At 54.9% G+C, this 26,125-nt stretch overlaps 7 protein-coding genes across 7 annotated transcripts; 4 read left to right on the top strand and 3 right to left on the bottom strand.

Annotated features, from left to right (window-relative positions):
• The first annotated feature begins 30 nt into the window (after positions 1-30).
• N656DRAFT_785487 (BRO1-domain-containing protein) lies at positions 31-3,160 on the top strand. The gene is made up of 5 exons (XM_064816398.1): positions 31-158; positions 218-458; positions 537-1,245; positions 1,298-2,549; positions 2,601-3,160. The coding sequence occupies exons 1-5, from the start codon at positions 151-153 to the stop codon at positions 2,989-2,991; spliced, it is 2,601 nt and encodes an 866-aa protein (XP_064664846.1). The 5' UTR covers positions 31-150; the 3' UTR covers positions 2,992-3,160.
• On the bottom strand, positions 2,961-5,365 carry N656DRAFT_785486 (cytochrome P450). The gene is made up of 5 exons (XM_064816397.1): positions 4,315-5,365; positions 4,188-4,248; positions 3,872-4,111; positions 3,385-3,732; positions 2,961-3,311 (listed from the first exon to the last, which is right to left on the bottom strand). The coding sequence occupies exons 1-5, from the start codon at positions 5,109-5,111 to the stop codon at positions 3,195-3,197; spliced, it is 1,563 nt and encodes a 520-aa protein (XP_064664845.1). The 5' UTR covers positions 5,112-5,365; the 3' UTR covers positions 2,961-3,194.
• A 539-nt stretch (positions 5,366-5,904) lies between these two features.
• On the bottom strand, positions 5,905-11,963 carry N656DRAFT_833173 (uncharacterized protein; the record flags this gene model as incomplete). The annotated part of the gene is made up of 3 exons (XM_064818681.1): positions 5,905-7,642; positions 8,071-8,098; positions 8,352-11,963. 3 exons carry the CDS (start codon positions 11,961-11,963, stop codon positions 6,264-6,266), a joined length of 5,019 nt encoding a protein of 1,672 aa, XP_064664844.1. The 3' UTR covers positions 5,905-6,263.
• A 749-nt stretch (positions 11,964-12,712) lies between these two features.
• On the top strand, positions 12,713-14,604 carry N656DRAFT_802830 (uncharacterized protein; the record flags this gene model as incomplete). The annotated part of the gene is made up of 3 exons (XM_064818292.1): positions 12,713-12,904; positions 12,960-13,503; positions 13,571-14,604. 3 exons carry the CDS (start codon positions 12,713-12,715, stop codon positions 14,602-14,604), a joined length of 1,770 nt encoding a protein of 589 aa, XP_064664843.1.
• A 95-nt stretch (positions 14,605-14,699) lies between these two features.
• On the bottom strand, positions 14,700-16,476 carry N656DRAFT_820643 (RmlC-like cupin). The gene is made up of 3 exons (XM_064818414.1): positions 16,263-16,476; positions 15,690-16,193; positions 14,700-15,605 (listed from the first exon to the last, which is right to left on the bottom strand). Exons 1-3 carry the CDS (start codon positions 16,465-16,467, stop codon positions 15,019-15,021), a joined length of 1,296 nt encoding a protein of 431 aa, XP_064664842.1. The 5' UTR covers positions 16,468-16,476; the 3' UTR covers positions 14,700-15,018.
• Positions 16,477-17,988: 1,512 nt separating this feature from the next.
• N656DRAFT_785483 (uncharacterized protein) lies at positions 17,989-19,980 on the top strand. The gene has a single exon (XM_064816396.1). The coding sequence runs from the start codon at positions 18,041-18,043 to the stop codon at positions 19,769-19,771; it is 1,731 nt and encodes a 576-aa protein (XP_064664841.1). The 5' UTR covers positions 17,989-18,040; the 3' UTR covers positions 19,772-19,980.
• A 3,827-nt stretch (positions 19,981-23,807) lies between these two features.
• On the top strand, positions 23,808-25,609 carry N656DRAFT_720399 (cytochrome P450; the record flags this gene model as incomplete). Its single annotated transcript, XM_064812445.1, has 4 exons — positions 23,808-24,189; positions 24,251-24,976; positions 25,047-25,128; positions 25,201-25,609. The coding sequence occupies 4 exons, from the start codon at positions 23,808-23,810 to the stop codon at positions 25,607-25,609; spliced, it is 1,599 nt and encodes a 532-aa protein (XP_064664840.1).
• Between the last annotated feature and the right edge of the window lie 516 nt (positions 25,610-26,125).

The raw sequence follows: 26,125 nt of genomic DNA, 5'->3' as shown, positions 1-26,125 counted from the left end.
CCAAAACTCTCGCGTTAGGTTTGTCGGGGCATCTGATGTCATGCGAGTCTCCGAGACAACCTTAACAGTTAAACGCCACAAACAGACGCAGGCCAGGCGTGAAGTAGTTATCTCGAAAAGGTAACTGCCGTGTAGGCTTGCCCAACCAAGATGACAACGTGAGTGCCAACAACGCCAACGCCGTTGCCTGCAATCCAGTCTGACGAGAATGCCGCAGTTCCAACATCTTGTCGCTTCCCTTCCGGAAGTCGGCCCAGATATCCCTGGCGTCGTCAATCCGCCAGTACATCTCGAACAAGTACGACCAACACCCAGACATGTTCCGCCATGACCTCGAAGTCATCGACTCCCTGCGACGCGACGCCGTCAACGTGCGCGAAGCCCATCCCAGCGGAATCAAGAAGCTGCAGATGTATGCCGGCCAGCTGGTCTGGATATCCGGAAAATTCCCGATTGATGTGAGCTTCGTCTTACCATAGCCTTTGCCCTTAGCCCATGGCAACTCCAGTGACTGACTCGATGGTATTGCCTGGCAGATCGGCGCCGACTTCATGTGGTATCCCGCGCTCGGCTACCATACCGAGCACCCGCTGGCCCAGAACAACCTCAAGTACGAGCTCATGAACATCCTCTACAACCTGGCCGCGCTATACTCGCAGCTCGCGATATCCTCCAACCGCAGCGTGACTGAGGGTCTCAAGGCGGCTGCCAGCTTCTTCTCCCAGGCCGCCGGCGTGCTCAGCCACATGAAGACCGAGGTGCTGCCGGAATTGCGCATGGCCAATCCGCCCGACGACATGGACGAGGCGACGCTCGAATCCCTGATCCAACTGTTCCTGGCGCAGAGCCAGGAGTGCTTCTGGCAAAAGGCCGTTATGGACGGCTACAAGGATGCGTCGATTGCCAAGCTCGCCGCTCGCGTGTCCGACCTGTACAATCTCGCCGGAGAGGCTGCCATGCGCAGCGAGGCCATCAGCTCCGCTTGGATTCACCATATGAGCGCGAAGCACCATCATTTTGCTGCCGCTGCCCAGTACCGTGCTGCTTGCGACTGCCTCGAGAAGAAGAGATATGGCGAGGAGGTGGCACGCCTGACTGATGCCGTTCAATGCGTGAATGAGGGGTTGAAGGAATGCAAGGGCGGCTATATCAACAAGGCGGTGGTTGAGGATCTCCATGGCTTGAAGAAGCGCGTCGAGGAGGATCTCAAACGAGCCGAGAAAGACAACGATGTCATTTATCTGCGTGCGTGTTTTCCCATGTCCTTCACAAACGAGAGTTACTGACTCGTATGCAGAAATCGTTCCGCCCAAGTCCGAGCTAAAGATCCTCGAGCGTGCAAACATGGCCGTGGCCCGGGTGCCCCCCCAAGTTGCAAAGCCGTACGAGTTCTTTGGAGACCACGCCGAGTTCGGGCCTGCTCTCTTCACGAAGCTGGTTCCATTTTCCGTCCACGTTGCCGTTTCAATCTACGAAGAACGGCGCGACCGCCTGGTCAGCAACAACATCATTGCAGAGTTGGAGACGATGACGGCCAAGTTGCACCAGATCCTCTCCAGCCTAAACCTCCCTGGGTCCTTGCAAGCCCTCGAGAAACCACTGGGACTGCCCGGAACCCTGGTCCAACATGCCGAGGAAATCCGCCAGGCCGACGCCTTGAACAGACTTCAGCGTGGCCTCGCAGATATCGACAAGCTGTGTGCCAGTGACCGCGCCGTCTTCGAGGAGGGCAAGGCGCTCCTCGCAGCAGAGGAGGAAGAGGACCAGAAACTGCGTCTCAAGCACGGCACCCAACGCTGGACTCGGCCTGAATCGCGCATGGACGCGAGCCACGACGGCGGGACCAAGCTGTGGAACCAGGTGGCCGAGATTGAGGGTTATTTCGCATCTAGTACATCTAGCGACGCCGTGGTACGCGACAAATTCGCCTCGGTTAAGGACACCCTTGCCCTTCTTGCTGGCCCTGACAGGGGGCTATTGGACCACATCCCGAACAGCCGAAAGACCGAGATCCCAGAGGCCCTCAAGCCCGCGATTGGGAGGCTCCGAGGCGTCTACAACGACGTTTTGCGTCTGGAGTCGCGGAGGAGGAAGCGGGTAGAGTCGCTTAGAGCCAGAAGTAGGGCCGACGACATCAAGGGGGATATCCTGACAGAAACGGCCCGCCTGGAGCGGACTTACCCAAACACCCCTATCGTGCCGGCCCATTTCGAAGAGTTCTTTGACAAACGACTAGACAGCCTGTACGAGTCCGAACTTGAGGCGGTCGAGAAAGACCGTGCAGATCAGGAGAAGCTCGTCGCCGACCTGGAGCGCGCCAATCGGGATTTCGAGGCGCAGAAGAGGAGTGTTGGTGAAAGGGGGAACCATGATCGGGAGAAGGTCCTGCAGAAGCTCGACAGCGCTTACTACAAGTACAAGGATATCGTGAACAACCTGGAGGTGGGGAGGAAGTTTTACAACGACCTCGGTCGGATTGTGGAGCAGTTCCGCAACCAGGCGCGCCACTGGGTCAACGAAAGGAGGAAAGAGGCGCGCAACCTCGAAGAGTGAGTGGTCGGCCGAGTTTTCGAGAGTACATACTGACTAATCATATTCAGGGAACTCTCCATGCCTCCCCTATCGTCTCTCTCGCTCAATCCCAGCCAAGCATCACAAGCACAGACGTACCATAGCCCGAACCCGGCGTCTTACTACATGTCACCGCCACAGTTGCAACCGCAGGCGGCTAGGCAAAGCATCCACAGCCCACCGGCCGAAGCACAGATCCAGAGCTGGGCTGATAACGTGCAGCAACAGCAGCCGCGCCCGTTTGCTCCCATCGCGCCGGTGGCCAACATTCAGGGCGCGTGGATGCCAGAGATGGGCATCAGGTTCGCGGGGCCGGGGCAGTCAGCTAACAGAACGGACACGCCGCCCGCACAGCAAGGGGGTGGTAAACCTCCGGCGAGAGGGACGTGGGAGCCGAGTAGCGGGATTCGATTTGGCTAACGTGGCTAAGACGGTGTTGGGGGTAGAGATAAGTAAGGTACAGTGCGATTGTTGAGCATTTTCGAAGGGTACTAGAGAGATATCCAATTGTCGCGCAAACAGGATCGGGTGTCATTCCGACTCACAGCGGCCGGTTGTTCCAAGTTCCAACCACACTCAATACAATGGCTTTCCAATCTACAGATCTCAGTTGCATGAGACCCTCACCCCTCCGCCTCGGTGATGAACATCCGCAGGTTCTTGAACCTTGGTACGAGATAGTGCACCTCGTCCCACCCCTTTTGCGGATCCACAAACTGGAAGTCAAAGTCCCGCATCAACTAATCCCGTCCAGTCAGCTTCCCTTCCCTTACCCTTTCTCACCCCATCAAATATTGACATGAAAACACTCACCTCAAAAATAACCTTATTCAACTCAACCATCGCCACATGCTTGCCCGAACACGTCCATCGCCCGCCCCCAAACACAATGTCCAGGGCCTTGATCCGGTCGGTGTCGAGCTCGATCTCGTCATACGTCATGCCCGGTTTGTACTCGGTGCGGAAGAAGCGCTCGGGCCGGTACACGTCGGCGTCGTGGCCGAAGATGGCGCGGTTGCGGGTTAGAGCGAGGGTGTTGTGCCCTACGGCGGTGCCGGGTGGTAAATAAATCCCGTGGAAGGTTTCGCCCGGCGGTGGGACGAGCTTGTAGTGCCCGTGGTTGACGGGGTTGCGGATGCGGAAGGATTCGTATATCACGGCCTGGTTTTTTATAGTAAGTAAGGTAGGTGGTTGTTGGGGGGTGTTTATGGTAGGCTGACAGGGGGTTGACGGGGTGGATAGGGGTTGGAATGGTAGGGAGGCGCCGGGGCAGGCCACGAAAAGGGGTGGGGAGGGTTACCTGCAGATAAGGCAGCTTTTGTGCCTGCTCCAGCGTGATGGGCTGGTGGGCGTCAACATGGCCGCTTTTGATGGCGTCGCGGATCTCGTGCTTCAGCCGCGCATACGCGCGAGGTGCGGTGGCGAGGGACACGACGGCGGCGGTCAGGGCGTTGGCGGTCGTGTCGGACCCGGCGAAGAGCTGGAGTAGGGCCTCGCCTTCGACTTCTTGCTGGGACATGCCGTTGCGGATGAAGCCGCCCTGGCGGAGGTATCAGATATCAGTAGTGGGAATTTCCACAGGTTAGGTGGGTGGTATAGTAGTTGTTGAAGCTTACAATCATGTCGTTGTGCTTCTCACCAGACTGAAATCGTTCAGTGACGATCTTGTTGACGATCCTGCGGTCACCTCAGTCAATATCTGCAACCAGAACTGTCCGGCGAGTGTCAAACCGGGATACGCACCCCATAACTTTACCCACCCCGGTTTTATCGGTGATCTGGGGCCCAAACTTCTCTATCCCGTACGGCGAGAACATAATCCGCCGGAGCAGCGGCACTTCCAGCGGCAGGCTGATAATAAGCACCCGCTTATCAATCATCTCAATCCACCCATACACATCAGTCCCCTCATCAAGATACCCAAACGGCTTCCCGTACCCCAACCGTGTAATCACATCCAGCGTAAAGAACCTCATCAGCCGACTAACATCAACCGGCTTGACCACCTCACTCCCCCCAGCCGCCGGAGACAACAACTTCCTCCTAATCAACCCCTTCAACCTCACAATCTGCTCATCAACAGCCGGCTCCAGCCCAGCCCCATCCTCCCGCCCACTATACGCGCTCGCAGTCTTAGCCTTCATACGATCATGCTCATCATTGTCGATAATCGTCGCCATATTGTCATACTCGGAATGGAACCGCGCGGCTTTGTACCAGTCGTCCCGCACCCACTTGCTGCGCGCGGATCCAATTCGTCGGAGCACCTCTGGGTCAGAGGTCACGACATAGTTTGGCGCTGTGCGCACAAGCGGGCCGTACCGGTTGAGTGATTGGAAGGCGGGGCCGATCCGGCCGGTGAGTGCTTGGTAGACGTACCATGCGTAGGAGAAGGAAGCGAGGAAGGGCCCTGGAACATGGCGCAGGCGGTACCAGGTTGTGAAGGCGGTGAAGGTGTACCAGGTCAGGAAGAGGAGGAAGGGATAGGACCAAACTGGGAGGGGGTTCGCAATGCCGTCGGGGGTGATGAAGGACAACATGACTTCAGTCTTCAGTTGGTAGTATAGGTAATTGGGCCGAGGCCTGTTAGTATGAGCTGGTTCGGGTAGATTGAATAGGGACAGAATTCTCTGAGACACTGACGAGTTAAGTAGGACGCGGTTTTGTGTATTACATGTAGTGGGTAGACCCGGTAGAGAGGCATGGAGATGTCCAAGATTTGAATCACAGGGGATCAGACTACATGTACGGGTGAATTTGCATCGTGAGAGAAACCCAATTACATCTCTTTGATAGTACTAACTCAGGGTGTGTGTGTGTGTTACTTTCATGCACTATTCATGATGATGATTGTCAATATGCACCTGTTCATCCCACGCAGTGCTACACCCTCATGGCGCTACCCCTCACGCAGCATCCACTAGAACGAATGTTCCTCACACCATCCAAGCCGCGGCATTATGCTTGCTTGCAGGATCATATCTGGGATTCTAGACGACATGAGTGGGCTAGAACTGCCTGGCACTTTGGACGCGCAGCGAAAAGGGCTGCCGGAATGGCTTTCACTGACCCGTTCCCAACTTCCCCCTTTCCACAGCTGCCGTGGACGGGGAAGCCAATCAACGGACATGCAAGAGACATTATTCCTGTGATAGTGGTACCGCTGGCCGTCCGTCGATCATTAGATCCCTGCAGTGAGACGGGATGACGGTAACACGACAGGATGGTTACCCCGAGCGATAAGTTGAAATCTGCCGGCTTGAGTACCGTCTGCATTGCTTGCACGATATCACATGTTGTGAGAGTATGATCCAGTTTGGCCGGCATGCAGTACTACATCGCGAACATCATCACTGTAAGGGCCCAAGGTAAGTCAAGATGATTCCAACGAGAATTACTCTCTGATTTTCACCGGGATGTTGATGTTTTAGGAGGCTTTTCTAAGCACCTACTTTTTGACGACCAGTTTTCGCTCGCGACGGGAATCTGATGAACTGAGCCCTCTCAGATAGGAAGCCTGTGAAATTGAACCATGTGTACTATGTGCTCTCCCCAGTGTCATGCGGGCGTTCCAGGTCGGTCTTCTATACTCTGCGCTGCCTCCTGACCTCCATGCTTGTGTTCAGTCCTCAAGCACCGCACTGTGAGAAGAAGACTACATGAACCAAGGTCTGGAGTATGGCTGCGTCATCTTACTCCGCCTTCTCAGTCCATCTCTTCAAGTTCAGTTCCTTCCAGTTTCCATCATGGATCCCAACCCCTCCCCCCTTTAGGTTATCCCCCCTTTTTCCTTCCACCCCCACCCTCCTCACCCCGGGCCTGACCACAGCCACCACCCGCCTCTCCAACCACCTAACAAACCTCTGACACGGCCTCTCCGCCAGGAAACAAAACCCCTCCGCGGCAATCATCACCGCCGGAATCATCACCGCCGCGGACGCAGCAAAACTCGCCGTCTTCTGCATCGCCGTGTCCCTCCCCGTATACCTCCCCGTGTTGGTCATCAGAAACAACCCCAGCGAATGAAACAGCGGGCCGTGTGTCATATAAATCCCCGTTGACACCCGCCCGATATACTGGCTGGGCCGAGTCGTAAAAAGCCAGGTAGCCTGCCGGCAGTTGCCCGTGGTGACTGACCACAGCACCAGCCAGGCACCGGCAGACTTGAAGAACTTGCTTGGGACGAGGCTGGGGGGTGTAAGCAGGGCCGTGAGGGCGCGGAAGCCGGGGGTTTGGGCTCCGGCCAGTTTGGGGTAGGAGAGTAGGTAGATTCCCAAAAGAAAGATGAGCAGAGCACGCCAGTGGCTGTGATTGCGGTGGGCTCTGGGTTCAACTTTGATGGGGGCTGACAAGTGCGTCTCGGCGAGGAGGATTCCACTAAGCATAGTGGCGACCTCCCAGCGTTGGTGCTGCGCGAAGAGGAATGCCGTTGCACAGATCAGCACAACACGTACAGCCGTAGTAAGCCTCGCCGTGATCAGCAACGCGAGAAACCCAATCATCGAAGCGCGCAGCTCGGCTGTCAGGGTCCAAAGGTGTGCATTATACGGGTTATACCGGCGGTCCCATGAGAAAGGATTCATCATAGTCAAACTCTCCGCCCACCAGTCGCCTAGTTGATCTTGGAAGCTCTCAAATCCCGGCGCCGGCAGCTCAAACCGCGTGAGCCGCCTGCCGTCAGGCAGTGTACTCAGAGAAGCCACATGCTCAAAGAACCCAGCCCAATGAAGCACCATGACGGCGGCTGTCGTGACCAGCGCAGGGAGGAAAAGCCGCAGCGGCCTGCGAAAGGCGGACGAGCCAAGAGCGTGGAAGGCATCGTCCCAGCGTTGGGCCTTGATGAGCGCCAGTGGCTTCAGCGAGAGGAGGAAGCCGGAGAGGATGTAGAAGAGGAACACCATCGAGGACCCGTCGAAGAGAGCCCGTATGAATGGGAGTTGGTGTATACCGTGGTGGTTCTCGACGCCGTAGCCGTACCAGACGCCGGGGCCATATGCAGCCATGCCGTGGTATATCATGACGATGAAGGACGCGACGCCGCGCACGCCGTTGAGCGCGGGTAGAGCGTTAGCTTCCATCAAAGGTGAAGAAGTTGATGTTGTTTATTCAACTTCACTCCCTTTTGCCATGGTGATCTGATGACTTAGGGGTTAACAGATGGTACACCTTTGGTGTCTGGGTCCTTGGATGACTGCAAGTCTGCAACGTCTGCATGTGCGTTCTACGACGCGAGGAAGGGGCACGCGCAAGATAAGCCAGGGCGGTTGTATGTCAGGGGCACCCTGCCCGGTCACTCCGATGCAACACCCCGGAATCCTGCAGTGTCATGCACCGTCAGCACATCCTTGCATTGGGATTTGGGACCCCGACCCCCACCGAGTCACCGACCCCGACTACCCCAGCCCCCCGCCCTCCCGGAGCGTAATCCGAGCGGGCCGAAAATCCCCACGAACAATCAACGGGGCAGGGACAGAACACCACTGCCAGGAATGAACGTACCGACAAAGCGCAACGCCCGTGATAGCCGCTGTTCCATCCAAGTTCTTGTCCTTTTTCATTTATTGTCATTTCTAACCTCAGAAGACCACTGCAACCTCCAAAGATTGAAAGACAACTACAATCAGATCCGGTCCGTACACTCCAGCTTCCCTAACAACCCCCATTTATCATTCTCCCAATCCCATCATGACCTCCTCTGGCGTTCCCACCTTCACCACCCTCCCCTCTCTCAACATATAGACCACATGCGCATGCCTCACACTCTCAGCTGTATGACCCACCGTGACAATCGTCATTCCCTTACCCTTATTATTACCCTCCGCCTCCCCACTCATGTCCATATCTTCCCCCTCTCGCCCCCTACCCATCAATAACCCCCCCATCACCCTTTTCGCAGTCCCTGCATCCAACGCGGCCGTAGGCTCATCCATCAACAGAACCGCCGGCCTCCTGACCAAAGCACGCGCAATAGCAAGCCGCTGCTTCTGCCCCACAGATAGCCTTCCACCTCTTCCCTCCCCCCCGCCATCACCGCCGCAAAGCACCGTATCCATGCCCTCAGGAAGGGACTCAACAAACTCGAGAATTTCTGCCCGCCGACAGGCGTCCGCGACCTCTGCATCTGTGGCGCGGGGATTCCCAATCACGAGGTTGAAGCGCACGGTGCCGGAAAAGATTGTGGGCTCCTGCGGGACGGTGGCAATAAGGGCGCGGAGGGAGCGAGGGGAGAGTAGGGAGGTGTTGATGTGGCTCACGAAGAGGGAGCCACTGGAGGGAGTTAGTGAATGGGAGAGTATGGACAGGAGAGTGGATTTGCCGCTGCCCGAGGGGCCGACGAGGGCGACGTGTTTTCCGGAGGGGATGGATATGGTGATGTCGTGTAGGGCGGCTGGGTGGGTTTGGTTAGAGGCTGAGGAGCGTGGATACTCAAAAGAGATATTTTGCAGGTCGATGGGGCCTGGTGTGGGGGCGAGGAGGTGTTTGTCTTTGTCCTGGTCGGTGTTTTGGGCGTCGAGCTCCTCGAAGAGTACCCTTGCTGCGGCGGTTGCTTTGGTGAGGTCTGGGAGGCGGCTGAGCATCTCCCCCGTGTCTTGGGCCCCAAAGGTCAGGGCGATGAAGATGGCAAAGAACTCGAATAGTCCTAGACCTTCGGTGGTGACCAGGCGTGTGCCGTACCAGATGGCGAAAGCATTGACGAGGAATACAAATGTCTGCGTCAGTGAAAAGAGTAGTGCATGATGTCGGACGTGTCGCAGTGTCAGCCTGGCGGCATGGCGTATTGAAGCCGTGTACCGCGAACAAAAATAATCCTGGGCATTGTAAGACTGGACGGTGGAGAGCAGAGCGACAGATTCGTTTGCAATCTGGCTTGAATAAGCTTGAGATCGAATGATGGCTTGCGAGTGCGAGACCGAAATTCTGTGTCGAGCGTAGCCAGATACAAACACCAGGGGCACGACCGAAAGGAGGACTAATGCGTACTTCCACGCAAGGACAATGGAGAATATGGCGGTGGCTGTTAGAGTCCCAGATATCTCCGAAAAAACGGCCAGTGATGACGAATGAAGGCCGGCGAGAGAGGCCCCCTGATTCAGGAGGGCAAATACCAGCCCGGGGGTGTCGTGTTTCCCCTCAAGGAACCACTCGGCGCTTTTCTGAAGAGTTCCCTCGAGCGCGCCACATCTCGCTCTCTCAATTGCCCTGTCGCAGCAGATCCCGAGGGCCCAACTCGCTGCAAAGCTTGAGGCACCTTTGGCGATGGCCACTGCGGCGAATAGCAAGGCGTATCGCGCAACAGATGCATGGAAGTCGGCACCGATTGGCGACGCGGAGAGAGCGATCATCTGCGCAAAGAGATAGGCTTGAAAGGGGTAGGTAGCAGCCGAGATGACGGATGCTGTGTGGCCCAGGACAAGAAGAAGCAGTTCCGGTCGGTTGAGTCGTAAGATGCGCCAAATATATTTGAAGGCGGATTGCTGCCGCATGATTGGTCTCCCATTTTCGCTGATGCCGTCTTTGCTGGTCTTCTCGCTTGCTTTTAGATCATCCCAGCTTGCATCGCACTCACCGCTTCCAAGGGGGTTTGGGTGGTTGATGAAGCCCTCTCGTCCGCGGCTTTGAGGACCTTTTTTCTTGACCCCGTCCTGAGCTTGAAGGAGTGAGGCATATAGGCCCCCTTTGGCCAGCAGATCTCTATGAGATCCGCGCTCAGCCACTGTGCCCTTGTCCAGTACCACGATCGAGTCAGCCTTTTGGATTGTATTCAACCTATGGGCAATAATGATGACCGATCTTCCGGTCGATATCCGATCGATTGTTTCCTGGACTACCAATTCAGACTCGCGGTCGAGCGCTGAAGTGGGTTCGTCCAGGATGAGAAGAGAAGGATTGCGGACGAGTGCTCTCGCGATGGCAAGTCTCTGTTTCTCGCCGCCACTCATCGCCGTGCTTGCGCTGTCCATTCCCATAATCGTGTCGTAGCCACAGGGGAGGCGCTCAATCACCGTCTTTAGACCAACAGCGGCACAGGCTTCGGTCACAGCTTGGCGCTGAGCAGATTCAGGGGCCAGTTCTAGAGGCGTTCCCATGAGACCTAACCTCACGTTTTCGTACACGCTCATTGTGAAGAATCTCGGCTCTTGTGGTAGGTATGCAATGATATTTCGCAGCTTTTTCGGGTCGTAGCAACTTATTGGCCTCTTGCTGAAGTACACCCGGCCGGAGAGAGGTGTGTTTAGCCCCAGAAGCAGACTGACCAAGGTGGACTTGCCGGCACCAGATGAGCCGACAATTGCGGTGGTTTGCCCAAAGGGAATATCCAGATCTATCCCGTCGAGTACGCGATGGCTTGGCCGACTCGGGAAGGCAAATGCCACATCGCGGAAGGAGATGTCTCCAACGGAAGATAGTGCAACCAAAGACATCCGCAAAGGCCCCTCCTCTCCCTTCCTTTCATCGGCCGCTGAAGCGTTTGTGTTGTTCGAGTCGATGACGCGGAAGAGCTCGCCTCCGATAGAAGCAACAACTGCCAGGTCAGGGAGCAAACGGGAGACGCGCCCCAGCGACACGATACCCAGGATGATGGCAAACAGCACATTGGTAACGATGCCAACATCGACGCTGTCAGAGATCAAGAGGTTTGCGCCTTGCCACATGGCCAGGCCGTAAGACACGTACAGCACAAAGAACACCCAGCCAAGGATGATAGCCTGCCAGAAAGCCCGGCTGCGATTCGGTGTCCTTGCCTGCTGTAATTTATTTTTGTACAGTGCCGTCATCTGGCCTTCGGCCTGCATGTCCTGCACAACCCTCACGGCCGAGATAGCATCAGAAGCTGCGGTGTGGGCCTCCGCGATAAGCTCTGTTGCGCGGCGGCTGTTCCGGGCTACCAGTCGTGACATGAGACCGATGGGTACAAACATGGCGGGGAGGACACTGCTAAGGACGAAGGCGAGTTTCCAGTTGCGAACGAAGGCAATGACAAAGGCCGAGAGGAAGCCAGCGAGAGCATGGAGAAACTGGGGGGCCTTTTGGCAGAGAGCGTCTTCCAGGGCAGAAGCATCTGTCGAGAGAGCCTCTGTAACTTTGGCGGTCTCTAGCTTGCTCGACTGGGGCATGCCATCTGGCGACGAGGCGGAAGGGGGCAAGCCGTTGTGAATGAGGGAGGCAAAGTAGGCCTGCTGCACGCTCGCAGCAATTCGTGCACCCGACACGGCCCAACAGAGCATCTGGAGATACGACGCCGCGCCCGCCGCTGCGCCGATGGTGCACATAAGAGCCACGCGAAAGGTGATGTCGCGGGACACCGTTGACGATGCCTGCGGTCCATCATTTTGGTTGTTGTTGTCCAAGTTGGCAAACACTGAGATTGAGGACCCGATGGCAATCGTCATGAAAGGCTGTTGCACTTGCCGTAGTCGTCAGCAAAAAGGCCGAGGTTGAAGGGAGTTTGGGAGAGGGTTAGGGTTGACCATGGCCGAACCACCAATCGCGCAAAACGCGCAACCCGCTAATTGCAGCGCCGCATCGCGCCTTCCGGTATGTTGGCGCAAAAGACGGAGGAAGGGGTAACCCGGGGCGCCCGTGGCCCGAGAAGGGGAATGCGTGACCATCTTCCCAGGTACCTGCCTCCAGTTTGAGGCTGGGGTCTCCAAGGCAGCGTCGACCGTCCAGAGTCCAAACTTGGAAGGATTTAGAGACATTAGAACAGAGCAGAAATCCATCCCTTTCTCATTGAACTCGTGAGCGTCTTTCGCTGACAGTAGCCCAGGTTCAAGGTTGTTGTCGAATCAGCCCAGCAGCCAAGCTACGAAAGTTCTTAAGGCTAATGCAGTGTCGGTTACTGGCGCCTTAGCTCCTTCCAGAAGTTCCAAACTTCCAATCCTTCGACCCGAACCCATGGTAATCTGGTTGCTGCAGGGTCTCATCTCACTCACATACGCCTATCTCTTGAAGAGTGTGTAACCATGCTTGATTAGGAACTCTGTCCCGTGGCACAGAGCCCAAGTTGACATCCGTGGGGTAACGGAGGTCGGCAACACCGACACGCATCGTTGCAGACCTTCACATGCATTTAGTTTTCTCTCTATGCTCCGGGGCGAACTCGCTCCACGAGATTGCTGCTGCTAACAGCACAGCAAGCATGGCTGTCAAAGTTGCTTTTGACGGCCGATCTCGAGTCTACAGATTGCTTCGTGCCTGGAAATATGACCTTTTTGCCTCTGTCTTCTTTGTGCTTTTCAGGTTGTTCTACCGCCAAGTGGAAATCTGGGGAAAGGACGACTCGTCTCAGGAAGATGCGCTCATCTTCGTCGCCGGGCCGCACTCCAACGATGTAGAATGCTTACATCCTACTTCCTACCAGTTTGCTTAAGCTGACGGTATGGCAGGTTGCAGACACGGGTCTCTTGATGCCATTCATTCTCACCCGCTTCGGCCGTCGAGTGTCTTTTCTCGTTGGTGCAAGGACCATGGGAAAGCCTGTGGAAGGGTTTCTCGCTCGCGGTGTTGGCGCCACCGTCCTGAACCGCGAGTGGGATAACGCGACGCTAGGAACTGGTACCATATGCATTTCGTTGGCCTCTTCCGGTCGTGTCATTCGCGGGTGTGGCACACGCTTCGATCTGGAAGCTCGACCCGGCGACCGCCTCATGTGTGTCGTCGCAAAGAAGCACATTCTCCGTGGGACAGTCGCAGAGATCTGCGGCCCTGAGATGTTGCTTTTGACTCAACCACTACGGCTTCCAGAAAACCCAGGCTGCTTGGAGGCGCTCGATTCAGACCGCCTTGCAAACCTGAGATACTCGTGGGTCACGGGCGCCAGTTCGCGGGCGCATTGGGACGAGATCATGACTGCTCTACGGACCAATGGTGCTATTAGTTTGTTCCCAGAGGGAACTTGCCACGATCAACCCCATTTATTGCCCTTCAAGTGTGAGTTGCTAATGCCTCTACTGGAAAACCCGAAATGTTAACCTAATGAATGGATTGTCTTCGTCAGCTGGATTTGCCGTCATCGCCCTCAAGTACGCTGCCGCGGCATTCCCTCACCAACGCGTCCGCATTGTACCTTGCGCCATACATCACCAGCAGAGCCATCTTTTTCGTTCCAAAATTGGCTTGGAGTTTGGGTCGCCGATTACGATTCCGTCTGAGCTTATCACAGCCTTCAAAGCTGGAAAAGAGAAGCTTGCGGTCTCGGCGCTGAGACGCCTTGTTCAGTCTGTTCTCTCCGAGATGACACTCCTTGATTCAGACTCAGACGACATGATCCCCAAGGTCATCAAAGCATTCACTACGCTATCCCCACCTCCCTCCATCCAGGAAACCCTGCAGCGGAAACGCCACATCGTCAGACGACTCCGCGCGGACATTAAAGTACAAAGCCTTGATACCTGTCAAAACCTCACCACCCGCATCAACCAGTTCAACAAGGAGCTCGCATCCTTTGGCATCAAGAGCCTCCCCGTCTCCGGCCACGCCACCACCCTCCTCCTCACCCTGATGAAGAACATCCTCCTTCTCTCCCTTACCACGCCCCTCGTGGCACCAGGCCTCCTGCTCTTCACCCCCTTGCTCCTCGCCAGCGGGTATTTTGCGCGCCGCCATGCGGCACGAGCAACAGCGACGTCTGCGTTCCGCATCAGGGGGCAGGACGTGCTCGCGTCGGCCAAGGCTTTGTATGCCGTGCAGATGGCACCGGTGCTGTACGGAGCGTTTGCGTGGGGGATATCAATCGTTTATTCTTGGGGTTCATTTGCTGGGTTTGGGAAGCCTGTGATTGTTGTGATGGGCCTGGTGCTGGTTACGGTGCTCGGGATCGTGGCGCTTCCAGCGGGGAACGTGGTGATGGACGCGGTGGCGGAGGTGAGGGACGTGGTGGCATGTTTGAGGGAGGCGGTATGGAGTGAAGAGGGGAGGGTGAAGATGGGGAGGCTTGTGAAGATGAAGGTGAAGTTGGAGAGTGAGGTGGAGCGGTTTCTCGGGGAATATGAAGGCGAGGAGGGATGTATGGGGGATAAGCCCCTATTTTAAGGGGGAAGTGGGCCTGGTAACTCTGATCCCTGCCTACGGATATCACTGTATATGTCACCTATACTTATTCCTTTTACATGTATCATTGTATTCCATTTTGTTCGTTTAGCACAAACTTGCTTTTGAATGTGAACAGACAACCCTCAATATCTTGCAATTCAAAAGGAATTCTTGCCTGCAGATGCTCTGCTCCCTAGGGTACCTACCCTTTGTAGAGCAACACAACACCACAGCAGTCAAGTTTTATGAACATTTGTCAACAGACGAAATTGAAGCAATAGGTTTTAATGCATGAACCGGCCGTGGTAAAAGACCTAGCAGAGGAAGGGGGGGTCTCTGACCCCATGTTCCGTCTCATGACATTGTAGTCCGGCACTAGCAAGTCCTGCCATTACATAAACATTAGGATACCGGCTAGGAAACATTATGACACCGGCTAGGTACCATAATGTTGTCATAAAATCTCAATTTGCTAGTGCCGGACCACAATGTCATGAGACAGAACATGGGGTCAGAGACCCCCCCCCCTTCCTCTGCTAAAGAGTTACACCCCATCCTCTGATAAGCCCTGTAGCAGATCAAACTCTCATCCCCTCCGTTCGTGATTGTCGCGGACGTCCGACTCCCAATGCAGTGTACAGTCCCAAAGCCCAGAGCTTCTCCTTGTTCCTTGCTGGCAACTAAAGAGAGAGCTATGCGGCCCTCTCCTCTTGTGCACAAGAGAATCGACGGTCTTAGCTCTGGACCCATTTGAATGCTGTCACCTGTGCTAGGCAGTCGAATCACCTGGACGCTGAAGAGGTTGCCAGGCGCGTCGTAGTGCACCGAGACCGGGGCTGATCCTTTGCTCAATCGGTAGGTAGGCTCAGACCGAGGAGTGATAAACCGCGGAGGATGCGAGTCGAAAGAGAGTGATAAGAACAGGTTGTCCAAGTCCCGGTACTTGGAGGTCAGGCCTGCCCGTATGACGTTTGCGGAGGATGACATGCACTCTACCAGGTCTGCGGCCGGTAATCATCGATCCTATGGTTAGCAGCTGAGCTAGGGCATGGGAAGCGAATGATGGAAAGGAGAGTTGAACAGACCCCCTGAGACATATGCATGCATCACCCCTGCTGGGATGAAGACGGCTTCGCCGGGCGCCAGCTCGACAAAGTTCATCAACAGGGCCAGGAAAACGCCCAGGTCGTCCTCTGCATGTTCACACCCGATGCGTCGTGCGAGGTTGATTGCCTCGGCTGCTACCCCTGGCACCTTGAGTTGAAGGTCAACATTAACCAGGGCTTGCACCTTTTTGCTTGCCTCGGCAACAGCCTCCTTGTCCCGGCGAAGCGAAAGCGTTTCGAGTGCTTGACGAAGCACTAGTGCCTCAGCTTGTTGGTCGGAATCATCACCTGCATTACGCCTGGGCAGCTTTCCTGCTGCGCAAAACTTGAAGATGGCACCGGTGACCTCCCCGCCCAAGAGCTCTGCAAACGGGACGATGTGGGCGATGATGCCGGCCACCTCCCTCAGGGGGCGAAAGCCTATAAGTGCTTCGCATTTGGTGATGGCCACAATCATCTCGGGTTTCGCATTAGCATCTGCCACTGGTCAGACCCCTCTGCCGCTTTAACTTTGGAGGTTGGCAGCTCACTGCCACTGGAAATCGAACTAACCGGGATAAATATCAGGATGCTTTGCGTGGAGCATCTCTGCAACCTGCGCAGGGGGGTGTACTTGAATGCTGAGCGTCTTGCCTATGGACAGCACCTTAAAAAGAAACGGCAAAGCGTCGTTGGGACTGCCAGTGCGGTCCAAGACATCGCTGAGTGACTCCCCGGAAGCAACGAGACGCGATGGCAGAAGCGGGTGGACGCCCATCCAGAACTGTTGTTGTTGATGTCAGCGTCAATCTGGGGAACAAGAAGTTGCAGTTATGCATGCTCGCTAACCTCGGCGAAGGTGTTATTGACATTACGCCCAAGTGGCCCTGGGCCTGGTGGCACATGGCCACCAGATACTGAAAGTCGGTAGACCAGAGATTCGTCCCCTCGTTTACCTGCTCCAAGTTACCAAGTAGGTCATGAACAAGGTCAGTGAGCGCTTGAAATGGATGTAAATGTATATGATCGAGAGGAGTCGCACCCCAGTCGTTGTGAGTTACACCTTTGCACACACGTGATTAGCTTTCTCTGATTCTGAACAGTGTAAGTGGCCGTTTTCAGGGGGTACTATTTACCACAATGGAGTTGAGATAACATTGTCTCTGTGGCTTAGGACCGGTTCAAGTTCACTGCATAATTTCCCAAGTCGTTTAACCGAACAGAATATATCTTCTTTTCTCCTCGTGAGCCCAGAAATAATGCACGGACTCAGGGGGTTGCTGTCGAGTCTTCTACATCAACCTCCCTGAAGCGGAACAAAAGCACCCGACCGGACACATTTCTGAACTTTGGGGCCGTGGGGGTCAGCTCACGGCCAACTGCGGCCCATCGTATGAAGGCCTATCGTATGAGGTGAAACCGTGAGAGACGGTCCCTAGTACTAAGGAGATAGAAGGAACTTTGGTCAACATCACGGCGTCTCCGTTGAGAGGACCCGTGCGTCTACTCCAGTAGACAGAACTGGGTTAGCATTTGCGTTTTGGCGGCTTTGTCAGATGCGGCCAAGCGTTGTGAAGGAACAGAATCCATGCTGATAGATTCAATCGAGATAAACACCCGTGCGAGGTTGAACCGGTTGAACAGTCTAACTCTAATCAGTGCCAAGGGTTTAAACGCCATGCGAGATGAACCATTGAACCCCGCGCAAAAGTGCCTGAGCTTGGGAAAGAGCGACGAAGCTAGCAGTTAGTTGCTTGATAGGGTTTGTACCTTAGTTAAGCGTTAAGCTAGAAGCAACACCTCAATGGCACGCAGAACAGTTAGGTGTTGAAGAAGAGTACTGAAGAATGGGTGTTTATTGTAGCGGCTTGTTGGTTGAAGGAGGGTTGCAGGTGGGAAAACGAGCCAAGCCCCAGTTCCCCAATAAATACAGGTTTTGCCAGGGTTCCTCCTGCCCACTCAACAGTGTGCTCACACTTTGACTGTGGCTGAGTCTGTCTTAGATTGCCATGGCATCAGGAAGGTCGAACTTGGAGAAACACACAAAAGAATGGGTGTATTGATCGTAGAGTATTTGAGAGTCGAGAGAGGAATTAGAACCTAAGAGTTGAAGAGCCGAACCCCAGTGCCCCAAAAAATACAAGCTTGAAGCGGGGTTCCCGGTTCCTCCTTCCCTCTCAACAAACTGACGGATAGTTTGTGCAAAACTTACTGGATTAGTCGGCTATCAACCAAGCAAGTAGCTGCCTAACCTCTCAAGAAGGTACCTTACCTACTTCGTATGAATTTCCAGTCCGCGCAACCAACATGAGCTCACTCATTGAACAGCACAGGACATAGAACAGAACATCATGGCCAGCCCCAGCCCCAGCCCCTTCCAAACCGCCCTCACCCACCCACCCTCACTCGCCGTCATAGGCGACGTCTGTCTCGACGAGTACCTCTCAGGACAAGTCACACGATTTGCCCCAGACCGCCCCATCCCCGTCATCAAAACCACAGGGCGCACCTTGCATCCCGGAGGCGCCGCCAACGTCGCCGCCAATATCGCCCACCTCACCACGGGCACCGTCAGTCTCTTTTCCGCCGTCGGCGACGACACCGCCGGCCAAGCCCTCCTCAACCTCCTCTCCTCCTCCTCCTCCTCCTCTCAACCAAACCTCACTGGTAAAATCACAACCCACATCCGCCTTGTGCCGGGTCGTCAAACACCGCACAAAACCCGCGTCGTCGCCCAGGGGGAGCACTACCTCCTGCGCATCGACAGCGAGTCGACTGAGGATCTTCCCGAGGCGAGTGGGGAGGCTATTGTGGGGGATTTGAGAAGCTATCTTGCCAATGGCACGGGTATGGGTACTAGGGGAGAGGGAGAGGGAGTTCAGGGTATTGTTTGCTCGGACTACGCCAAGGGTACGCTGTCGCCGAATGTGCTAAGGGGTGTGATGCAAGCGGGGAGGGAGTGGGGGGTTCCGGTGCTGGTGGATGCTAAGCCTCAGCTTCAGGGTTGTCAGGGGGGTGATGTGAACAGGTATAAGGGGGCGAGTGTGGTGAAGGTGAATTTGGCGGAGTTGTATGCTCTTGCGCAGCGCCAGCCAGGGATGGTGATGGGTGATGTTGGTAACGGTAACCGGTCGGAGATTGAGGAGATGAGGTTGAGAGCCGCGGCGAGGGATGTTTTGATGGCGACCGGTGCGGAGGTTGTAATTGTGACGATGGGTGAGGATGGCGCGAGGGTGGTTCAATGGTCCGGACATGAACAAGAACAAGACGGCGAGGAGAGCAACGTGATGGACGTCTCGTGCCATAAAGTCGAGGCGTATAAGCCGCGGCAGCCTTCAGGCTCAGCTGGAGGGGTGATGGCCACTGATGCCAACGGCGCAGGCGACACCTTCCTGGCCGCCTTTGCGCTGGCCTTCTGCAGCGGCGCGGCACCCGCCGAGGCGGCCCGTTTCGGTTCCACCGCTGCCGGCATCGCCGTGACGAAATCACGGACGGCTGTGGTGAAGCGGGTTGAGATGGAACGCGCGATTTTGGCATTGGCAGAGGAAGAAACCACACATAATTCTTCGAGGGGAGCTGCTGGTGCCGGGGTCAAAATCGTCGCGCTTGACATCCTCTGCCAGGCATTCCTCCCCCCTCCTCGGAGCGTTGGAGCCAAAGTGGTGTTCACCAACGGGTGCTTTGACCTGCTCCATGCCGGACACATCAAGTCTCTAGAGGGCGCAAAGCAGCTCGGCGATGTGCTCGTCGTTGGGCTAAATTCGGACGAGTCGGTGACGAGGTTGAAGGGGCCGGGAAGGCCTGTCGTGGGTGAGGACCAACGGGCACTGTGTCTTGCAGCGTTGGGCTGTGTGGATTTTGTGGTTGTGTTCGGTGAGGACACGCCCCTGAAGCTCATTCAGGAGATCCGCCCGGACGTGTTGGTCAAGGGAGCCGATTATGGAAAGTCCAACGTGGTTGGCGCCGGGTTGGTCGAGTCTTATGGAGGCAGGGTCGAGCTGCTGCCGCTTGTGAAAGGGGTTTCGACAACCGAGACGTTGGACAGAATCATGAATAGAGTGATACATGATCACTCCGGTTAATGGCGTCAATACAACTTGAACTCTCAAGTAAACTGAAGCCAATCACTCTCTCGTCTGGTTTTGATGATGATGGATGGGTACTGTCAGCAGTCAGCCCGTTTGAAGTGAATATCTAATTGTTGGGGTAGAAGACCTTACGTTGGGTAGGTACCAGAGTCAAGGGTAATGAAGAGGTTTTGTGGGCCATTATCACGATGTTCAGGACTGGAAAGAACAATGAACAGGTACCTCAAAGGTGCGTGTGCTTTACATGTAAGTTGAAGCCTTGAACGTACCTAGCATAGGTACCTACTCAGGGAGATCAATGTTTGCTCCAGAAGGGACGCATAGCACCTATTGTGGTAAATGGGTTTAACTTGAAGCCTGAATAGCAGGCGCGGAGCTGCCACCAGCTTGCTTCGTAGGGTAGAAGATTTCTAATAGAGTACAACCTCAACGTCTTGAAAGCTCAAACGCTTTTGTCAACGACTTTACAGATCCTTTGAGTTCTCTCATACCCACTACTTAAAGCCACTCAGAGCCAACGACAGCACCGAGACGGACCAAAAGGACTTGGTTGCTGAAAGGTTGTCAAACACTGATAAGTATCTAATACACCACTGACTTTATCTGGTTCTCCTTCAATCATCTCCAAGTTGCTCTGTACCCCAAACGAGGACACAAGACCTATGCTATAGGGAGATCGGTTAGTAGTCCATTGACTCCATTCCAGCGTTCAATATTATGGCTCTCGGTCAACACTGACAGCAAATCGAATGAGGACGTCAGAACATTTTTATTTTTGATAGAGCTCACGCACCTGGATTGACCTGATCATCTCTTGATCTCAGGATCTAAGGTATGACCTTACATCTAGCCTAGAGGCACACTCGTGAGCATTACCACCGACAATTCAGCTCCCGGGGATTCCTTACTTCCTAGTAGTCATCAACCTATCTCATCAGACAGGAAACACCGTTGTCTGCTACGCACGCACCGCCCCTAATGCCGAGGTCCAACCCCTTACTAGTATCATAAGGGAGCTTACATGTATATACGACGCGAAGTAAGGCAGCGGCCACCTTTCCATCCGCTCCAACACAGCCACAATGCCAGTCTTTGCCATCGTCGGCCCGATATTTTAGTTGCTGGGCTTATAAAGAGGCATAAGACTCAACAGGAGTCATTCCTGACCAAGAGGGCATCCCCATCCCCGTCACCGGTTTCATGCATACTACCTCAGATTATCTCGTATTTACGAGTGAGAGGAACAAAACTCGTCTTGAATTGAGGTGTTCGAGCTTGAAGGGGGAGGGGGACTTACGTATGTCGTTGACTTGCCCGAGTCCCCGCACCCCTTCCTAGAAGAGATTGATGTCTCTTGTTATCTCTATCCGTGAAAGAGGAGAAGGGTCTGTTGGAATCCAAGATTGTCCGACTAGAAGTCCTTCAACAACCCTATACATTCCCTTACAAACCTCGGTAGTATCATTCTCAGACCGGCAGACTGGCTGAAGAAGGGGCTGCACCTGTTCCAGCCCACTATGATAATGCCAGGTCACTTCATTCCCACCCCATGCAACGTTGAGGTTCTGAAGGTCTTGAGCAGCGATCATGGTCAACGGTAAAGTAACGCTGCCTCACAACCAGAGGACTTGAAATCTCCCGATAATTAACAGGAATCGGACCGCCCCAGTGTCCGCTCAGTCAACGCCAAGGTCCGATCCGAATACATTGACCGTACTGTACATGGCGGTCGGGGACGGAGCTTGGCATACAATCCGTTGCCGTGACCGGTGTTAGTTTGTATGCAGCGGCTCTGCAACTGGAATCCTCTGAACTCCGGACTTCCCGGAGTAAGTCGGCGACTCGGCTGCCGAGGACATGCCTGAACCAGCTGACGAATAAGTTGTGCAGTTATAACCAGGACATCCATGACGGTTTTCCCTTTTTGAGTGCGTTGAGCACATTACACCGACATTGTCGGCAGTCATCCTTGAAGTTATTACCGCCCTCAGGACGTTGGCAGCTGGATCCTTCATCCTTCATCATGCTTGATGTGACACGGATTCATCGGGCATTGATCAACCTTTCAAGGTTTTAACAACCACATAGATAGACGACTTTGGAACAGCAAGTGAGACAACTCAACTCCCATTCACCGTCTGCTACAGTGATTGCCGTGCTCGGCTTCTAGTGCAGCAGAGAGACAGATCTGCCTCCCACTCGCAACTTGTCCAATGCCATTGCGAGTATCCGTAGATATGGCGGCCAAGATCAGGTCCCAGGACTGCAGCATCAGAGACATCCAGAGCAGATAAGAAACTTGGAGAAACCAAAACCAGTGAGTGAGTGCCGAAGCAGCATCCTGCCGTGGCGTTTTTAGCTTCGGTCTCAGCCTAACAGCGAGTGACTAGGTATTACCCTAATCACGCACGACTCTGTGCTCCCTTCAGAGCTGAGGCTCGCTGTGAGCCTGTGACAACTGCAGTCGAGTGCATGCACATGTTGACAGTATGTACGGAGTACTCGCGCGCGAACACCGCCTTTCTCTTCTCCTCTCATTCATGCGTAGCAGACACAGCCGCCGCTTGGCTGCCTGGTTCTCGGGCCCGAGATATGCGCCATGTTCTCGTTGGCGGACGATCCATGTGGCATTTGGGGCGATTTGGGGAGGGCCTTTTTCTCTTTTGGGAAGAATGGCTTTCCTTACAGAAGGTCCTTTGTTTTGCTGGCCGCTTGAGGAAGCGCTGTGTGGCTCTTCATTCGTTGAGTGTCCGGACATCCCCAACTCAATATCCAGATCCTCTACGCAAGGGTCCCTGTCGCTTTTTACGAGCCTGATGCCTGATGCGGGGAGCAGGGCGGGATAATCAGTGCATTTTGCCGTGTGAGCGTCTAACTGGTTTCTCGAGATTGTTCTCAGTTCTGACAATACATTTCTCTTTGGAGGTCTTTTCGGATGTGGCAAGTTGTGATGTTGAATGTCGGACCTGAACCGAGGCTGAGGGAGGGAAATCTTATATAACTGGTCGACTAACAATAGCTAGCTCAGTACGGAAATACACAACTACCTACACTAACTTACAGGGGGAAAATTGCATAGTCTCATGGCCTATCCCTGGTGCTGTCTCGTGTATGTATGTACTGTACAGTTACAGTTATCACATTAAATACGTGGATGAACAGAAGTACTACACGGAGTACCTGTAACTCCGTATCCGTATGCCCAAGACATCTTTAACAAGACTGTAGGTATTCGTACTGGCATGATAGTTATTTCCGTACAATACATCTTACATACCTCCTGGCTTGGCGTACAGCGATCGCCGTTGTCGACCAGTGACCACCTCACAAGCAACAACCGGGTCGAGTTTCCAGGACGGCACACCGCACACGGCATGTCTCGCTGCTGTTGTGAACCAAGACCCAAAAGACTTTTATGTTCCACATGAACGTGCTTACACCGCAGATGTACTCGCTGATTATAGGCTGAATCGTCCTCAGGCCAGGAGTCTGGCTGAGCTCGGTACGATCCAATAATACACACGCTCAGCACGACCACACGGCTTTCTCGGAATAGGATGCCATACCAAGCTGTGGCATTCCAAGGAGCCGGATCCGACCTGCCACACTCCATACCTTAACTTCACTCCAACACGGAATTGCCTCTACGGACTCTCTCCACCTGGCTCACAAAGTACCCCGGCCTGCCGGGCTTGTCAAGGATGTCAGCTCTCCTGCCGCAGGCAAGGCGCCAGCCCGGATATGAGGCTTTCCTCGTTTTGGCAAGGCCCCTCTGCCAACACAGTACGGACATGGGTCAGATCCTGGAAGCAGCGAGACAAGATACATGATATCGGCCAACTTAAGCTCCGTGTGTGCGGACTACGATCCGGGAAACCAAAAAGTGCAGTGTGGCTTCGTATTAGAACCGTCGCGCCCCCTATTCCAGGCTTTCTTGCCCCTAACCTTCTTTTGCTCGACTCGACCATCACACCAAAGCACAAGCAAGCAAGTGAATTGCTCCCATCCCCAGGTCGACGACGACGACAAGATGGAGGGCCTTGCTCTGCTCCTGCTGTACCTGGCCGTCCCGGGCCTGCTTGTGTCTGCCATCCAACAGATCCTGTCATGGAGGAAGAGCAGTTCCGGGTCGGGCAAGAAGTTCCCCGGCCCCAAGCTGTTCCCCGTCGTGGGCCGCGTTCATGACCTGCCTAGGTTTTCCATGTGGTTGAAGTTCACCGAATGGGCGCAGATCCATGGCCCCATCTACCAAACCCGCATGCTGGACCAGGACTTTATCATCGTCACCGATGAGGAGATTGCCCGCGAGCTTCTTGTCAAGCGGGGACACATCTACTCGGGTCGGCCGCAGATCCGGTCCCTGATCAAGCACAAGGAGGGCCCCGCGTACTCGGCGTTGATGGATCGTCATGGTAAGCATTGCATCCACTCCCACCCTTCACCTCAAGATACACAGGTTGACAAGTCCCGCAGACATCTGGCAGGCCCAACGAAAATGGACCCACGCGGCCATGATGGAAGCCTACAAGCACCACTTCTACGGCCACGTTGAGCGGGAGATGAAACGCTACCTCGGCCTCCTCCTGTTGGACCCGGCCCGCTTCCTCGACTATACCCGCGAGTACTGCGGGCGTGTCATGTCCCGCCTGGCCTGGGACGACGCCACGCAGGGCAAAGCCAACGGCGACAGCGCCGACACCACACTGCACTGCATGTCCGTGTCCGGCCCCATCACCAACACCATGACTCCCCTCTGGCATTTACCCTCTTTCATCAACCCGTGGTACAACTTTGAGATCAAGCGTGAGCGGGAACAGCGCGCGTGGTGGCTCAATAACTTTCGGCTGGCGAAAGACAGGATGAAGAGGGGCGAGTTGCCCAACGATACCTGGGCGTACCGCTACTTTGAGCAGTTGAAGCGGGAGGGGAATGAGAGTCTTGACCAGAAGGAGGAGCAGGAGGTGTTTGCGAGCTGCATGATTGGTTTCCTGAATCTGGTCGGAGTGGTGACGATTAGTGGCCCGCTGAAATTTTACCTGATGGCTATGGCGCTGCACCCGGAGTGGCAGAAGAAGGCCCAGGAAGAGATTGATCGGGTTTGTGGTGACCGCATGCCGACTATGCAGGACTATGCGGATTTGCCGACGGTTAGGGCGTGTCTTAAGGAGACGGTGCGCTGGCGGTCGGGTGTGCCGTTGGGTATGTTTATTGTTTACACCTCCTTTCTTTCCCTTGCACTTCATCCGTGCTAATACATGTCAATGAACAGGCGTCCCGCACCAAGCCGAACGCGACGACGAGTACCGCGGCGTCAAGATCAAGAAGGGCACCATCATCCTCGCCTGCGAATGGTATTTCCTTTCCCCGTTCCCCTCCCCCCCTTTTTTCTCTCACCACTTACTAACCCCATCCCTTGTGCTTAGGGCCCTAAACCGCGTCCCAAAGCAGTACCCCGACGGCGACAACTTCCGCCCCGAGCGCTGGCTCGAGCCCGGGTGGCCGACCTACCAAGAGCCCCTTACCCGGTACCCCAACTTCCGCGAGGGCAACGCCATGCACACGTTTGGCTGGGGGCGGCGGACCTGCCTGGGCCAGAACATTGTTGACGACGAGACCTTTGTGTTTGGCGCCGCCACGCTGTGGGCGTTCAACCTCGCCCAAAAGCGCTGCCCACGTACGGGCGAGCTGGTTCCTATTGATACGCAAGCGACCAACTCGCATGTCATTCTTGAGCCGCTGCCGTATCATCTCGATATTAAGCCGCGCAGTGATGAAAGGGCGGCGCAGATTCTTGAGGGGTATCGTGGTGTGTTGGGGGAGTTGAAGCTTTGAATGGTGGGTCCGGCCAATGAGGGTCACGGAAGGTGTGGTTCAAGTTGGGGGATGGGGAGGGTGGCCGTAATGGTGTGGTGGTGGTGATGGTGGGGTGCTGCGGGCACCCGACGACGGAGCTGAATCCCGGGCTGAGAATGTTGTGGCACGTTGGATTGCCTGATATGAGGTGGGTAAGGTGACTCCCCGTCCCGTCCAGTCTGACGTTTTCGGGGTTAGCTAACGTAGAACTCTTACTGGAGCTTGGGGCGCGTGGTGCAGGGCTTGGCTGCTTTCATCTATAGTTTGATACTCTTTGATTCCCTTTTAGCATAGTTTCCTTTGTTTTTAGGAGCATAGTAAAGGTACTTTTTGTGGTTAGGCCTTCCCCCCATTTTTCCCAGGGGCTGATTTGGGGAGTCCGAAGACTTTGCAATCTTGTATGTCCTAGGCAAGAAAGTGCCTTTACAGTTTACATTCCTCCGCGCTCTTCCCTGACTTTACTCTCAATGTTTCTCGCTCCGCGTTGTTTTCGCT

Source organism: Canariomyces notabilis (genome assembly GCF_033297395.1).
Source record: "Canariomyces notabilis strain CBS 508.74 unplaced genomic scaffold N656scaffold_46, whole genome shotgun sequence".
Classification (NCBI taxonomy): Eukaryota; Fungi; Ascomycota; class Sordariomycetes; order Sordariales; family Chaetomiaceae; genus Canariomyces; species Canariomyces notabilis.
Note: the sequence above shows the minus strand (reverse complement) of the source record. Positions and strands in the feature narration are given on the sequence as shown.

What these genes read in the sequence shown, in the direction of transcription:
- N656DRAFT_785487 (XM_064816398.1), top strand. An exon ending in CCGGAAAATTCCCGATTGAT is followed by an intron (nt 459 to 536) that starts GTGAGCTTCGTC and finishes ATTGCCTGGCAG; the next exon opens with ATCGGCGCCGACTTCATGTG. An exon ending in CAACGATGTCATTTATCTGC is followed by an intron (nt 1,246 to 1,297) that starts GTGCGTGTTTTC and finishes ACTCGTATGCAG; the next exon opens with AAATCGTTCCGCCCAAGTCC.
- N656DRAFT_785486 (XM_064816397.1), bottom strand. Translation starts at nt 5,111, where the DNA reads ATGTTGTCCTTCATCACCCCCGACGGCATTGCGAACCCCCTCCCAGTT. An exon ending in GGGGTGGGTAAAGTTATGGG is followed by an intron (nt 4,249 to 4,314) that starts GTGCGTATCCCG and finishes AGGTGACCGCAG; the next exon opens with GATCGTCAACAAGATCGTCA. An exon ending in TGAATAAGGTTATTTTTGAG is followed by an intron (nt 3,312 to 3,384) that starts GTGAGTGTTTTC and finishes GGACGGGATTAG; the next exon opens with TTGATGCGGGACTTTGACTT.
- N656DRAFT_820643 (XM_064818414.1), bottom strand. Translation starts at nt 16,467, where the DNA reads ATGGGCGTCCACCCGCTTCTGCCATCGCGTCTCGTTGCTTCCGGGGAG. An exon ending in GCATCCTGATATTTATCCCG is followed by an intron (nt 16,194 to 16,262) that starts GTTAGTTCGATT and finishes GGGTCTGACCAG; the next exon opens with TGGCAGATGCTAATGCGAAA. An exon ending in GCATGCATATGTCTCAGGGG is followed by an intron (nt 15,606 to 15,689) that starts GTCTGTTCAACT and finishes TACCGGCCGCAG; the next exon opens with ACCTGGTAGAGTGCATGTCA.
- N656DRAFT_785483 (XM_064816396.1), top strand. Translation starts at nt 18,041, where the DNA reads ATGGCCAGCCCCAGCCCCAGCCCCTTCCAAACCGCCCTCACCCACCCA.